Source organism: Hyperolius riggenbachi, chromosome 8, assembly GCF_040937935.1.
Source record: "Hyperolius riggenbachi isolate aHypRig1 chromosome 8, aHypRig1.pri, whole genome shotgun sequence".
NCBI classification, from domain to species: Eukaryota; Metazoa; Chordata; class Amphibia; order Anura; family Hyperoliidae; genus Hyperolius; species Hyperolius riggenbachi.
Genome location: NC_090653.1, coordinates 271,541,515 through 271,556,357, shown reverse-complemented (window position 1 = coordinate 271,556,357; position 14,843 = coordinate 271,541,515). Strand labels below are relative to the sequence as shown.

General features: G+C 46.3%; 1 protein-coding gene across 4 annotated transcripts in view; it reads right to left on the bottom strand.

The window, feature by feature from the left end:
• The window catches only part of NUP214 (nucleoporin 214), a 174,090-nt gene that overhangs the window by 114,918 nt on the left and 44,329 nt on the right, over positions 1-14,843 (bottom strand). For all 4 annotated transcript variants that reach the window (XM_068248857.1, XM_068248861.1, XM_068248859.1 and 1 more), the window contains exons 10-12: positions 14,183-14,309; positions 11,695-11,853; positions 1,060-1,699 (exon numbers count right to left, since the gene is read on the bottom strand). In XM_068248857.1, coding sequence (XP_068104958.1) covers positions 1,060-1,699; positions 11,695-11,853; positions 14,183-14,309 — 926 coding nt within the window. The remainder of the gene's footprint in view (positions 1-1,059; positions 1,700-11,694; positions 11,854-14,182; positions 14,310-14,843) is intronic.

Genomic DNA, 14,843 nt, shown 5'->3' with positions numbered 1-14,843 from the left:
CAAGCTAATAAGTTTACAAGAGCCTAACTAATCTTTCCCTTGAGAGTCTGCAGCAGCTATCCCTTCATTAATTACTGCAGGTACACGAACGACTGTAAAGGCCGGCGCTGCCTGCCTTATATAAGGGATGGGGCGGCTCCAGGAGATAGTGTAGCCGATTGGCTAAAATGGGCCTGCTGACTGTGATGTAGAGGGTCAAAGTTGACCCTAATGGTGCACTATAGGGGCGATCCGAACTTCCGAGAAAGTTCGCGTTCGTATGCGATCGCGAACCACCCAAAGTTCGCCTGGAACCGTTCGGGCCATCTCTTGTAAGCGCCAGGAAGGGGAAAAAAGAAAATCGTTCACATCTTGTTTTTTGTGAGTGAAGCCTTACCGCTGGGTGAATTAGCACAAATGGGAATGTCACTAATACTACACACATTACTCAGTGTAAGCAGTGCTCCAGCCATTGGTTGGTAATGGATGCCTCTGAGTGGAGCTGTACCCCTACAGTGAGATGGCCGGCCGTCATCACCAGAGGGATTCAGAGCCTCGGAGCACAGGACGTAAGAATGGCTGCAGTCATCTGGATCCCAGGGAGGTGAGTTGAAATGCCCCCCCCCTGCATGCTATGATCTGTATTAACCTCGTGGCAGTCACCACGAGTCTGGCTTGGGGTTACCGCTCTGTGCTGCAGATTTCCAACCCCGAGCCTGACTCAGGGTTACCGCAAAGGAGGTTAAAGAAAACATTTCTTTGTTACAGCTGATACATGTCCTGCAATAAATCTGCAGTGTGTATACTTCCTGATTTCATGGAAGCAGGCAGACTTGTTTACAAATTAGCTGCTCTGCCGACGCAGCCAGCTGACACAGCTGAGTGATCAAATTACAGTTGTGATTAGTCACAGATGAGAGGTAATTAGACAGGCTAAACTCTCTATAAACATACAGGGTACATTTCACACGGTTATCCTTCGGTCCTGTGCAAGAGTTCAGATCCAATTTAAAGAGTTCCTTACTTATTCACATGACTGTATACATTTTTTACCGGACACAATTTCTGAAATGTACTTACTGGTCACTGAGATTCATTTTGACGTTAGTGGATGAGAATCCGAAACTGGGATTGGCCGCTTGTGGAGCACCCGTGGGGACTTCTGGTTTGGAACTGGGAGTCCCGAAAACTGGAGTCGGTTGCTTCGCAAAGGAAAAACCTTGGGCACTTGACGGTGTAGAGGAGGTGCCGGCGATCCCGCCCAAGGCAGGTGATGGACCCGCACCAAAGCTGAAGCCTGCGGCAGATTCTTGAGGCTTGCCAAAAGAGGCCGGCAAATTAAAGGTACCCTGCGGCTTGCTGGGAAGACCGGAGGGCGAAGCACCAAAACCTTGCACGGCAGCCTGCGGCTTGGTGGGGAAACTTCCTGGAGGAGCGCTGAAGCCCTGTGATGTAGTCTGCGGCTTGCTGCCAAAACTTGCTGCTGGAGGAGCAAAGATAGGGGAAGCAGCTTGTGGTTTTGAAGCAAATACAGGTGCGGTTGGAGCGGTGAAGCCTGAGGAGGCAGGCACGAGTTTGGTTGTAGCTGCAGGCAAGCTGAAAGCTGGGGGCGCTGGCTGAGTTTTGGCAGACAAGCTGGATATAGGAACACTAAATGCAGGTGTAACTGCCGGAGGGGCATAAGGCGGAGGTGCAGCTGCCTGGGTGGGAACGCTTGCGGCTGTAAAACAAAATTGGACCAAAAAAAAAAAAAAAAGTTAATATAAAATAATAGATGCTTATAGTGTAATTACGGTCACTGAAAGTACAGCAGAAGCAGTAGAGTGATTTACATGAAAGAGGCGGAGTGGCTCCCACAGCCACACCCCCTTCCATGAACAATAGCAGGGAGAGTGTAGGAGTATGTGTTATAGCTTGACCACTTCCCACACGGCGGGGGGGGGGGGGGGAGGTTACAGTTATGTAAGATATGTAACGTTTTAGGGTTCTTTCACATCTGACAACACGTGCAGGAGCCTTTCTCCTGCAGGCGTTATGGCCTGTGGCGTGTAGTCAGGATGTTGCAGTGCAACGCAATCAGCGGTGGTAGTTATAAATTCACCCAAAGGCAAAACCCCGCCTCCCGAGGATTAAAAGCGGGTGGTCTTTCAACGCAAAGTATTGACTTTCCATTCCGGATTTCTTATTCTTTTGCATGTTTGTCACACTTAAATGTTTCTGCTCATCAAAAACCGTTAACTATTAGTCAAAGATAAATTTTTTTTTTTTAAAGATGCTTTATTTTTGAGAAATAAGCATTACAAATATAGAAACGTGTACAGAACCGTATATTCAAAGATACAGCAAAAACATTACTAATGATAGGAGTGGGGAGAGAACAGCCGGGCATCCAGTGAATATAATATCAAGTAGTAAAGCGCTCCACATCTAAAATAAAGAGTCCAGGCGTCTCTCTTTTCACCCCACAGTCATCTAAGGATCTAAAGAAGATATGGGAGAATGTCACACCTCTTGCCTTTATCAATAGGACATAATCCTATACATTATAATCCAAATAACGGTTTAGGTTACGTGCAGTATGATCCTTCATTCAGAGGTGAGGCTATAGTTCTGTTCACGGAGAGATTGATTACTAAGGGGTAAGGAGAGAAAGGGGAAAGGAAAGAGATGTAGGAAGAGGTAGAAAGAAGAGTAAATCCCCAGAGAGCGAACTCCGTGGGGATCAAGAAGAGAGAGAGTAAGAGCAATATCGAAGGACCCGCACCGACCCGACCCAGGTGACCTCATGTTGTCTAAGATGTTTGTACAAATTTACCTAAGGATTCAAAATGTCCCTATCGCGAAGGGAATGGGGTACGGCTCATGGGTCTAGGGGAATCTGTTTATAATCATCTGACTCTAAGAACATATTCCAGTGAATCCAAGTTTGAGAAAAGATCTCCTCTATCATATAGGGTATGAGTCATGGACTCCATCTGATATATAAATTTTATTTCATTAACCCATTCTCTTAAGCAGGCCATACACTGGCTCGATTCGCGGCCGTTTCGACAGCAGATTCGATCCTGGGATCGAATCTGCTGCCAATCGTTCGCGGTAAATGCAGCCGCCGATCCGATTTCCTCCCGAAATCGGATCGGTCCGTCGATTGCGCCGTGCGGGAAATTACCCTCGATCGCCCGCGGGTAAAGTGCGCGTCGCTGCCGGCTGCCGATCCGATCAAGCATACATTACCTGAGGTCGGCTCCCGGGCGTTTTCTCCGCGCTGCACGGCTCTGTTCCGGCTCCATCCATCCCGGCGCTTCCTGTGTCACTGCAGTGACCAGGAAGTTCAAATAGAGGGCGCTCTATTTGAACTTCCTGGTCACGGAGTAACACAGGAAGCGCCGGGATGGAACCGGAACAGATCCGTGCAATGCGGAGAAGATGCCCGGGAGCCAGCCTCAGGTAATGTATACGGGGGGGGGGGGGGGGGAACAGGCGGCAGGAGCAGCTCAGCAGATGGTGAATCTGTTTCAGGCTGAAATTGAGTCACAATCTGTTTGCAGTAAAGGCAGCCATACGATCCCTCTCTGATCAGATTCAATCAGATAGGGATCTGTCAGCTGGTCGATCTAATGGCACATCGACCAGTGTATGGCCACCTTTACTGTTGGTACATTTCTGGATTTCCAGTGTCTGGCAATGAGTACTCTCGCTGCTTGAATCAGGTGGCGGGACAAGGAGCGTTTACATTTTTTGATAGGTTTTGAAGTATTATGTAGTAGGTAATATGAGGGGTCTTCTACTGGATCACCATCAGTTAAAATTTTTATATATATTTGGATCTGTTTCCAAAATGGTTGTATAGATTCACAGTTCCAAAAGATGTGAAGCAAAGTCCCCTCATCTCTCCCACATCTCCAACAGTTAGAGCTAGTGTTAGGGTATATTTTATGGAGTCTGCTAGGGGTCAGATACCACCTGGCCAAGATCTTATAATTAGACTCCTTGATTCGAGATGTAAGGGAAGCCTTTTGATTAAGCATAAGTATCTTTTACCAACGGTCGTTTGGGAAAGAGCAGTTAAGATCAGATTCCCATTTGGATTTTAATTCTGTAGACCAAGTGGTATCAGTGATCAATATCTGATAAATCAGGGAAAGAGCGTTTCTAGAGGTGCCTATGGAGAAGCAGATATTCTCGAATAGGGTCATTGGTCTGGATAGCTGTTCTCTGTTTCCTAGTGATCTAAGAAAGTGAGTGAACTGATTAGGACTCATCCAAAAATGGACATGATCGTTCTGTTCTCAGCTGAGAAATCGTATTCCAGAATTTATTATGAATAAGATCACGGCACCTAAGTATGTCCCCTAGTCTCCAGCATATATAGCTCCTAGATGAACATCCCATAGGGAATAATGGGTTGTCCAGCAAGGGTATTAGGGGAGATGGCCATGGGGAGATGTCTGATAGGTGACATGTTCTTGATAGGGCATTGAGTGTGGAGTTCACTGAAACCTATTCATTATACGTTTTATGTGATGACCATGGGTAGACACTTAATCCTGTACCAACAAGGTCCTGTTCTAACTGGACCCATCTTTTTTGGTTTAGATTCCTGTGCCAATCGACCAGATGTGTCAGAGATGCCGCAAATTAATATTTCCTCATGTCAAGTACGGCTAAACCTCCATTTTCCTTAGAGAGAATAAGTGCAGCATATCTTATGCGTGGGGGCTTACATTTCCAAATGAAACGTGCAAATAATTTTCTTAAGTGTTTAAAGTGTTCAGTAGGAAGAATAATTGGTATGGCTTGATAAAGATATAACATTCTTGGTAGGATATTCATTTTGATAATATTAATTCTTCCCAGCCAGGAGAAGTATGGTTTGTCCTATCGTAAGTCGGAGGTCAAGGTTTGCGTCAAGGGGGTAAAATTAAGTTTATAGAGGTCCGTTAGGGAGGAGGGGATGCGGATTCCTAAATATGTGATAGCTTGAGGTGGCCAATGATAAGGGAAGTTATCTTTAAGTAGGTTACACACGTTACTTGGTATAGAAATCCCCATAGCCTGGCATTTATCTGGGTTTATTTTGAATTTCGAAACTTGTTGGTAAGCTTTTAGTTCTAATTCCAGTGAGGGGAGGGAGATATGGGGATCTGTCAAATAAAACAACAAGTCGTCCGCGTAGGCTGCCACCTTGTGCTCTATTGAAGGGAGTTGAGGGCCTTTAATGTCCACATTTTTGCAGATCCTACGCAAAAAGGGTTCCAAAGATAGAGCGAATATTAAAGGGGAAAGAGGGCAGCCCTGTCTGGTGCCATTAGCAATAGGAAAAGAGGTCGAGACCACACCATTAACCCGAACCTGTGCTGTGGGGATAGAATAGAGCGCCATGATCCACCGCAACATGTTCCTACCCAGGCCTATACGTTGGAGTGTGGCCTCCAGAAATTTCCAATCTACTCTATCAAATGCCTTTTCGGCGTCGGTGGAAAGGAGTAGTAGAGGGACATGCGATTTGTGTGCCCATTGTATAATATCTATCATGCGTATGGTGTGGTCTCTGGCCTCTCTGCCGGGTATGATCTGAGTGCACCAGGGAATCCATAAGAGGGGAGATTCTGTTTGCCAAAATTTTGGCAAACAGTTTCAAGTCAGCATTAAGGAAGGAGATGGGGCGGTAGTTGGAGCACAAGGTGGCATCCTTGCCCGGTTTAGGGATAACTGCTATGTGGGCAGCCAGCATATCTCTAGGTAACTGTAGGGAAGGTGTGCCTTCATTGGTCAGGGCATTAAAAAAAATGCTAGCCGGGGGATTAATATATCGCCAAAAGCTTTATAATATTCGAGTGGGAGACCGCCAGGGGCTTTGCCTATATTTGAAGATTTTATGGCCAGTCTAATCTCATCCTCAGTAATAGGGCTCTCTAAGTCTTGGGCAATTTGATCTGGCAGTTTGGGTAATTCAGCAGACTGTAAATATGTCGCGATCAGTTGGGGTTTCAACTGGCTGGGAGAATTCCTGCCATCAGAAGGGAGGTTATATAGGGAGTAATAGTATTCTCTAAACACATTTGCAATAGACTCTGATCTTTGTTTTTTAATGCCCGACCGATCCTGAATGTGAGCTACGTTTGTATGTGCGTACTTTTCTCAAAGGGCCCTAGCTAACATCCTGCTGCACTTATTCCCAAACTCGTAAAATGAGCGTTTGCATTTGAGGGCAATGTGTTTTTCTTTGTGGAGAAGGAGCGATTTTAGCTTTTCTCTCTCTTGTTGAAGCATCTGTAGATCTGCGGGTGATAAAGTATTCTTATGGCGGGATTCCAGAACCCTGATATTTTGTAAGCTGCAAACAATATCTTCTTGTCTCTTTCTGTGCCTGATGCTAGCCTCCTGAATTATTTTTCCTCTGATAGTGCACTTATGTGCTTCCCAGAGGGATGCTAGGGAGAGGTCCTCGGTAGAGTTTACTGAGAAGTATTCTTGGAGGGCACCAGATACATAAAGTTTAGAGTCCCTGTCCTGCAATAGGGAAGTGTTCAGGCGCCAGTGTCTAGGCAAGAGGCGTTTAGGACGGATGCCAATCGTCATGTTGACCGGGGAGTGGTCTGACAGGGTCATAATGCCGATATCGGAGGACATTCTCTCCGAGAGGAGGTTTTGGGATATAAAAATATGGTCAATTCGGGTGTAAGTAGAATGTAGGTTTGAGAAAAAAGTGTAATCCCAGTCTGTTGGATGTTGCAACCTGCATATATCTATCAACTGGCGCTGAACTAATTCCCTTCTGCATCTAGTAATCGCTCTATTGGTCAAGGAGCTCTTGCCCGAGGAGCTATCCGTTGAGGGATCGAGGGTCATATTAAGATCTCCGCCAAGGATTATACTTCCATCCGAGAATTCATCCAGAGCATCGAGGGCCCTGACCAAGAAAGACACCTGCCCACTATTAGGGGCATAATAAGTTCCCAATGTGAGAGTGCGTGATAAATATGTGCCTTTTATGAAAAGGAATCGGCCTGAGCTGTCCTTGTGTTCCTGCAGGAAATGGAATTCAACTTCTTTGGATATCAATATTGCAACTCCCTTGGTTTTCGTATCAGGGGAATTACAAAAAAAGGCCTGGTTATAATATTTGTCAGTCATCTTAGGAGGAGTGTTGCCCCTAAAATGAGTTTCCTGCAGGAACACAATGTGGGCTCCTTGATTGTGGAGTTGGTGTAAAAGTGCTCTCCCTTTTTCGGGGAGATTAAGTCCCTTCGCGTTCAGGGATTGTACCTTAACCACCCTGGCGTTCTGATTAAATCGCCAGGGTGGCTGCGGGAGGGTTTTTTTTAAATAAAAAAAAAACTATTTCATGCAGCCAACTGAAAGTTGGCTGCATGAAAGCCCACTAGAGGGCGCTCCGGAGGCGATCTTCCGATCGCCTCCGGCGCCCAGAATAAACAAGGAAGGCCGCAATGAGCGGCCTTCCTTGTTTTGCTTATATCGTCGCCATAGCGACGAGCGGAGTGACGTCATCGACGTCAGCCGACGTCCTGACGTCAGCCGCCTCCGATCCAGCCCTTAGCGCTGGCCGGAACTTTTTGTTCCGGCTACGCTGGGCTCAGGCGGCTGGGGGGACCCTCTTTCGCCGCTGCTCGCGGCGGATTGCCGCAGAGCGGCGGCGATCAGGCAGCACACGCGGCTGGCAAAGTGCCGGCTGCGTGTGCTGCTTTTTATTTGATGTAAATCGGCCCAGCAGGGCCTGAGCGGCAGCCTCCGGCGGTGTTGGACGAGCTGAGCTCGTCCAGACCGCTCAGGTGGTTAAAAAACATGGTGTTGTGTATAGCAAGCCAAACTTGAGGTCAAGGTCAGGTCGGTGCAGTCCATCAAAAAGCCAAAGAGTAAAGGCGGTAAGAAAGTTTAGTATAAGAAAAGGAAAGTCAGAGACAGTAAAAGAGGTGGTGGGATAGGAAATGTCCCAATCCCAAGCAGCATCATAAAGAGGTAAAACATTATGCAATACAGATCTGGAGTTGTTGAAATAGCCTGTGTGGTCATAGATGGGTGGGGAACAAAGGGACATTCCACACGTGAGGGGATATTCCAGAACCCCGGGCACACAGCTATGCATTTATCACTGTAGCGATTTACATATTGGAGCAATGGTATAACATGCTAAAGAGGCCCTAACATGTTCTTTATGAAAACCGGCCCAGTACAGTGCTAGGAGTGCAAAAGAGCATATGAATAAGAGGAAACCAAGGGCTAGGAACGTGGCTAGTTATAACAATATGTTGCTATTAAGACTTAGGAGCCCACCAAGTCACCACAGTGTAATAAGGTAGAGTCAAGTGTCTCAATGTGAGATTAACAGCGTAAGAGAAGGGTGGGAAGGTATGTGGCATTCCTCATAAGACACGTTCCGGGTGAAAAGAGAAAACAAAAAGCAACCAAACCAAAACGAGATCCCGGGTGAAGAAGAGTTCCACGGAGAGACAAAGGGTACAGATTTTAAAGCTATCTAGGGATGGTCATAAACTCACGAAGGTGGGTCAGCCGTGATACCTCTCGTCGTCTTCTTCTGAGGAGGATTGAGCATCAAGGTATCAGGGTCCCAGAGTGGAAGTGGTACCGGATCAATCTCCAAAGTGGAACAGAATGCAGTCAGGTCCTTAGGTGTGCGTAAGATGGCTTGTCGGGTGCCTAACTTTGCATGCAAATGAAAGGGGAATCCCCAGTGATAAACAGCACCTTCATCTTGCAGAGCCTGTAACAACGGGCGAAGTGCCTTACGCTGGGCCAAAGTGAAAGGTGCCAGGTCTTGATAGAGGGTGATTTGTGCCCCATCAAAATCTATTGCGACGTTACGCCTGGAGGCCACCATGATGGCCTCCTTGATGTCGTAATGGTTGACTCTACAGATCACATCCCTGGGAGGGGAATCTCCTTGTGGCAGTGCTCTTAAGGCACGATGCACTCTGTCCAGGCGAATCGGGGGAGAATGGACGTGGTCCAGTACCTTATCAAATATGGCCTGCACTGTGGCCTGCAGGTCTTCGGTTCGGGTGGCTTCCGGAAGGTCGCGGATCCGCACATTGTTGCGGCGGTTTCTATTTTGCAAGTCTTCGAGTCCCGCTCTGTAAAAGTTGCTGAGCGCCGTGTGCGTCTCAGAGGACTCCTTCAGAAAGTGAACATCTTGTTGGAGTTGGGAGATGTTTGCCTCGGCCCCCGACAGTCTATTTGCCAGCCCGGTAACTACCTCACACAAGGCCGTAGCTTCCGATCTCGTGGTGGTAAGGATAAGGTCAGTCTGCTTGTCTAAATCCTTTTTCGTCGGGAGCCCCCGCAAAAATACCCATATGTCTTCCAGGCTTTTGGGTGAGGTAGCGGGTGATGCTTGTTCTGCCTGCTCCGCCATCTTGTGCCGTGTTGGAGAGTGCAGTGGGGCCCGTGAAGTATCTGGCTACAGAGTTTGTTGCGGTGTTTCCAACTGCTGTTTGGTTCTGCTTTGTGGCTCTTCTGCTTGCCCGTGCCGTGGTGTTATCAGTAGTTTGATTAGGGTCGATGCGTTTCTGCATTATATCTATAAAATCGGCTTGCGGCCCGGAGCTCCGTCTCATGTCTAGCTCCCCCCCCCAAAAAAAAAGATAACATAATTGAACACAAAATGCAGTTTTAAATATTGGTTTTTATTTTTTAGTGAGAAAAAAAATCTCAAAACCTACATGGCCCTGTGTGAAAAAGAAATTGCCCCTGAACCGAATAACTGGTTGGGCCACCCTTAGCAGCGATAACTTGCAACGAGTCTTTCACAGCGCTCTGGAGGAATTTTGGCCCACTCATCTTTGCAGAATTGTTGTAATTCAGCTTTGAGGGTTTTCTAGCATGAACCGCCTTTTTAAGGTCATGCCACAACATCTCAATAGGATTCAGGTCAGGACATTGACTAGGCCACTCCAAAGTCTTCATTTTGTTTCTCTTCAGCCATTCATAGGTGGATTTGCTGGTGTGTTTTGGGTCATTGTCCTGCTACAGCACCCAAGATCGCTTCAGCTTGAGTTGATGAACAGATGGCTGGACATTCTCCTTCAGGATTTTTTGGTAGACAGTAGAATTCATGGTTCCATCTATCACAGCAAGCCTTCCAGGTCCTGAAGCAGCAAAACAACCCCAGACCATCACACTACCGCCACCATATTTTACTGTTGGTATGATGTTCTTTTGTTGAAATGCTGTGTTACTTCTACGCCAGATGTAATGGGACACGCACCTTCCAAAAAGTTCAACTTTTGTCTCGTCGGTCCAGAAGGTATTTTCTCAAAAGTCTTGGCAATCATTGAGATGTTTTTTTAGCAAAATAGAGACGAGCCTTAATGTTCTTTTTGCTTAAAAGTGGTTTGCGCCTTGGATAACTGCCATGCAGGCCGTTTTTGCCCAGTCTCTTTCTTATGGTGGAGTCGGGAACACTGACCTTAATTGAGGCAAGTGAGGCCTGCAGTTCTTTAGATGTTGTCCTGGGGTCTTTTGTGGCCTCTCGGATGAGTTTTCTCTGCGCCCTTGGGGTCATTTTGGTCGGCCGGCCACTCCTGGGAAGGTTCATCACTGTTCCATGTTTTTGCCATTTGTGGATAATGGCTCTCACTGTAGTTTGCTGGAGTCCCAAAGCTTTATAACCTTTACCAGACTGATAGATCTCAATTACTTTTGTTCTCATTTGCTCCTGAATTTCTTTGGATCTTGGCATGATGTCTAGCTTTTGAGGTGCTTTTAATCTACTTCTCTGTGTCAGATAGCTCCTATTTAAGTGATTTCTTGATTGAAACAGGTGTGGCAGTTATCAGGCCTGGGGGTGACTACAGAAATTGAACTCAGGTGTGATAAACCACAGTTAAGTTATTTTTTAACAGGGGGGGGGGGGGGGGACAATCACTTTTTCACACAGGGCCATGTAGATTTGGAGTTTTTTTTCTCACTAAATAATAAAAACCATCATTTAAAACTGCATTTTGTGTTCAATTATGTTATCTTTGACTAATAGTTAACGGTTTTTGATGAGTAGAAACATTTAAGTGTGACAAACATGCAAAAGAATAAGAAATCAGGAAGGGGGCAAATAGTTTTTCACATCACTGTATATATATATATATATATATACACACACATGCACTGGGATAGTATGGCTGTCCCTGCTGCTTTAAAGCAGATCGGAGATGGAAACTAATTATCTAAATAACTTGTCTATATATGTTATCTAAAGTTTAGATAGTTTACACAGCATATCTAGCTGCAAACAGCTTCAAAAGTTTATAATTATTTATTCCTGTGATACAATAAGGGCAGCCATATTCTGTTTGACACATTGTCACAGGCTGGGGCTGGAGATGCTATCAGCTTGCGTGTGTAAATTGAGTCCCCTATCCTCCTCCCCTCTGCAATGGCTAGTAACCACCTCCTCCTCCTGCCCAGACTGAGCTCCCATAAACCCTTGCTACAGTGCCAAGGCACAAAAGGAGGTGTGGGTGAGGCTTGTTTAGTTTATAGGGAATTAGAGTAATAGAAGTATTTGGCTTGAGGAATGCTCTATAAACTATATGAAAGGAACACAATTATGCAATGAGCAAAAGTTTATCTTGGATCTACTTTAACAACACTAAACTACAAAATGTCAATGTTATGATGAAACAGGAATTTCCGTTGACCTTGAATTGCACTAGGACAGCACAGAAATGCTGCACTTACCACTTCTAGGTTGGCGTTCTCCTTCCATACTGAGCTCTTCCGGGGGAGTGGTGAGAGACTTCGCTCCTGGGAGCAAGTTGATGACATGAAAGGGACAGAGGACGCCATCCGTGGAAAGTATGAGAAGTATCGGGGTAGGAGGTAAGATTTTCTCCTCACCTGCAGATAGAGAGTCAACAAAACCTTCAGATAGACATTCATGACAAATCAAACACTTTGACATCCTACATCAGGCATATTGGACTCCTGTCAAACTTTCAAACACTAGCAGACCACTCTCTTCCTCATTCAATATAATGTATGACTTGCTTTATTGAAAAGTGAGACAAATTTTTTTTGCCTGACAATGCAATGGGGTTACCCTGTCACCGTAGACCATCAGTGCACTTGCACAGTGCAGCCACTCTCGTTCACGGACAGAAGCGCGGCCGCAAAGAAGAAAAGAGTCCTGGGCAACCAGCTGTGGGGTCAGCAAGGATCGGAGAAGCTTCTGGAGGATGTTTACATTAACCCATTGTTTGTTTGAAAGCTGCTGGCGCATTCTAAACCTCTGATGGCAAATCTCGTCTGGCTGCCTAGTGCAGACAAACCAGCAGGTGGCAGGGCGCAGTTATAGTTACCCGTTTCGGATGGCTTCTTTTCTTCCTCCACCGGCGGCTCTGAACTTCCCACAGGTCACCAAATCAACTTCCCACAGTCACCAAATCACATGATATGACATGTGATCGGATCCAGGAGACCGTGTCAGCGTTTCAGCGCCACCCGGTGGTGGAAAAGGGGTGATGGAAGAGACTCTCCCATCACCGGGTGGCGCTATAACGCTGACACGGTCTCCTGCATCTCGTTCACATATCAGATCATGTGATCGGAACCAAGAAGACATGTTGGGGTTAAATTGCCGCCTCAGTGGAGGAAGAAGCCGATCCAGCCATCCGGACAGGTAACTATAACAGCTCCCTGCCGCCCACATAACCTGCCAGGCTGGAGAAGGCACACTTCCTCAGCAGCAGGAAAAATTCAACCCTGCCTCCAAATATAGTTTTCCTTTATTTGGCTGCTAAAGGGTTAATAAACCACTATTTAGGCTTATTGTAGAGAGCTACACAAAACGTAACTTTTAATAATTAAAACGTCAGGTACGGCTTGTATTGCCTATGTGGTTACTCAACATGTCAAGTAAGAGGTAAAAAATGTCAGAGCACCCTGTTATGCCCTATATAACCTCAGTATTAGCAGGATGTCTACCCCTTTAAACCACATAAAATGAATGCATTTTCAAGCACAACACCACCCTCCACATATATACAAGCCGGGCTTGCATACTTGGCCGTGAGGCTATGTTACATTAATAATGTGAATGTATTTAAATTTGACGGTTTGCACTTTTTGCACTTCTGCACTTTGACCGTCCCCTGATGAAGCCCCCAGAAGTTATGGGGGTGAAACATGTTGGGCCAGGTGGAGGGTGGTGTTGTGTATGAATATGCATTCATTTTATTTGAATTAAAGCGGACATGAACACAGAACTCCTCTCTGCTCTAAAAGGTTCACAACAGCATAATAACCTTTAAACAAAAACATTTCTCTGTTACAGCTCATACAAATCCTAAAATAAATCTGCACTGTTCCTACTTCCTGATTCATTGGAGCAGACATATTGTTAACATCCAGTGCTTTCAAATGGGCTTATCTGCCATCTCTGCCACAGGCAGTCATGTGACAAGGGGAGGGATCAGATACATCTTGTGATTAGACACAAATGAGGGGGAATTAGACAGGCTAAACTCTCTAAATACATACAGGGCCCATTTCTTTCTGTTTTTCTTCCGTCCTGTGCAAGAGTTCAGGCCCACTTTAAAGGGGCAGACATCTTGCTAATACTGAGGTTATATCAATCCTAATAGGGTGTTCTGACATCTTTACCTCTTATTTCACATGTCGAGTAACCACATAGGCAATATGAAGTACCTGAAGCTTTAATTATTAAAAGTAAAGTTTTATGTAGCGCTCTACAACAAGCATAAATAGTGTTTTGTAAGATTTCAGCATAGTGTTCCGAGAAAGGGCTAATAAAGCAAGATCCAAAAATGCTAAAATGCTAAGCACCTTCCTACTCAAAATAGTCAGAAGAGTATAAAAAGAACAGCATATCTGCTGCATGAGAAGGAACATCGAATTTGTCAGTTGCTTTGGGGTGTCCGATAACCAGCTAAAAAAAGGAAACAAATTGAAAGAGGAATATAATGAAGTTACAACTTATAGGCTATAAAATGGATTTTGGTCATCCCACACAGATGTAATGGTGTCATTCAGCCACCCTCAGGCACCGCAGCCAGCCCCACGACATTACAGACAGGTTTCAGGGTTGCCAAGAGGGAGGGCTGATGACTGCCTAAGATCAATTGGATAAGAACAATAGTTCAATCTCATTTCTGTGACAGATAGCGGTAAATGGGAATAGCGTCATGATAGAAAAGGAACAACATACTGATTGCTGTCTCCAGCTGGCTGCTGTAATCCACCACAACTCCCATGGGCAAGGTGTCTTCGCTGCTGTCGGTGAGAGGCAGCTCCGCTCGGCCGGAGTCTTCCAGGACCCACAGTTCCCAGGTGTTCTGCAAAGTAGATTCATGTATGATTCCCAGAGGAGAGACGTGACACCTACAACAAGCTCTACTGTTCTCAGTCAGTGAGCAGCAAACAATGACCTTAAAGGGAAGGTCCGCGCAGGATATAAAAAACAAACTGCACTTACCTCGGGCTTCTTCCAGCTCCTGGCAGTCGATCGGTGCCCTCACCGCAGCTCCTCTCCCTCCTAGTGTCCAGCGGTGAAGAAGCCGACCTCGCCAGGTCGGCTTCTGTGCGCTCCACGGCGCGGGTCATGTGGTGTACGCGACGTCATCTGGTCTCTACTGCGCAGGTGCAGTAGTTCTGAGCCTGCGCAGTGGAGACCCGATGACGTTCCTACACCACGTGACCCCCCGCCGTGGAGCGCACAGAAGCCGGCCTGGAAGCTGACCTGGCGAGGTTGGCTTCTTCACCGCTGGACACCGGGAGGGAGAGGAGCTGCGGCGAGGGCACCGATCGACTGCCAGGAGCTGGAAGAAGCCCCAGGTAAGTGCAGTTTGTTTTTTATATCCTGCGCGGAC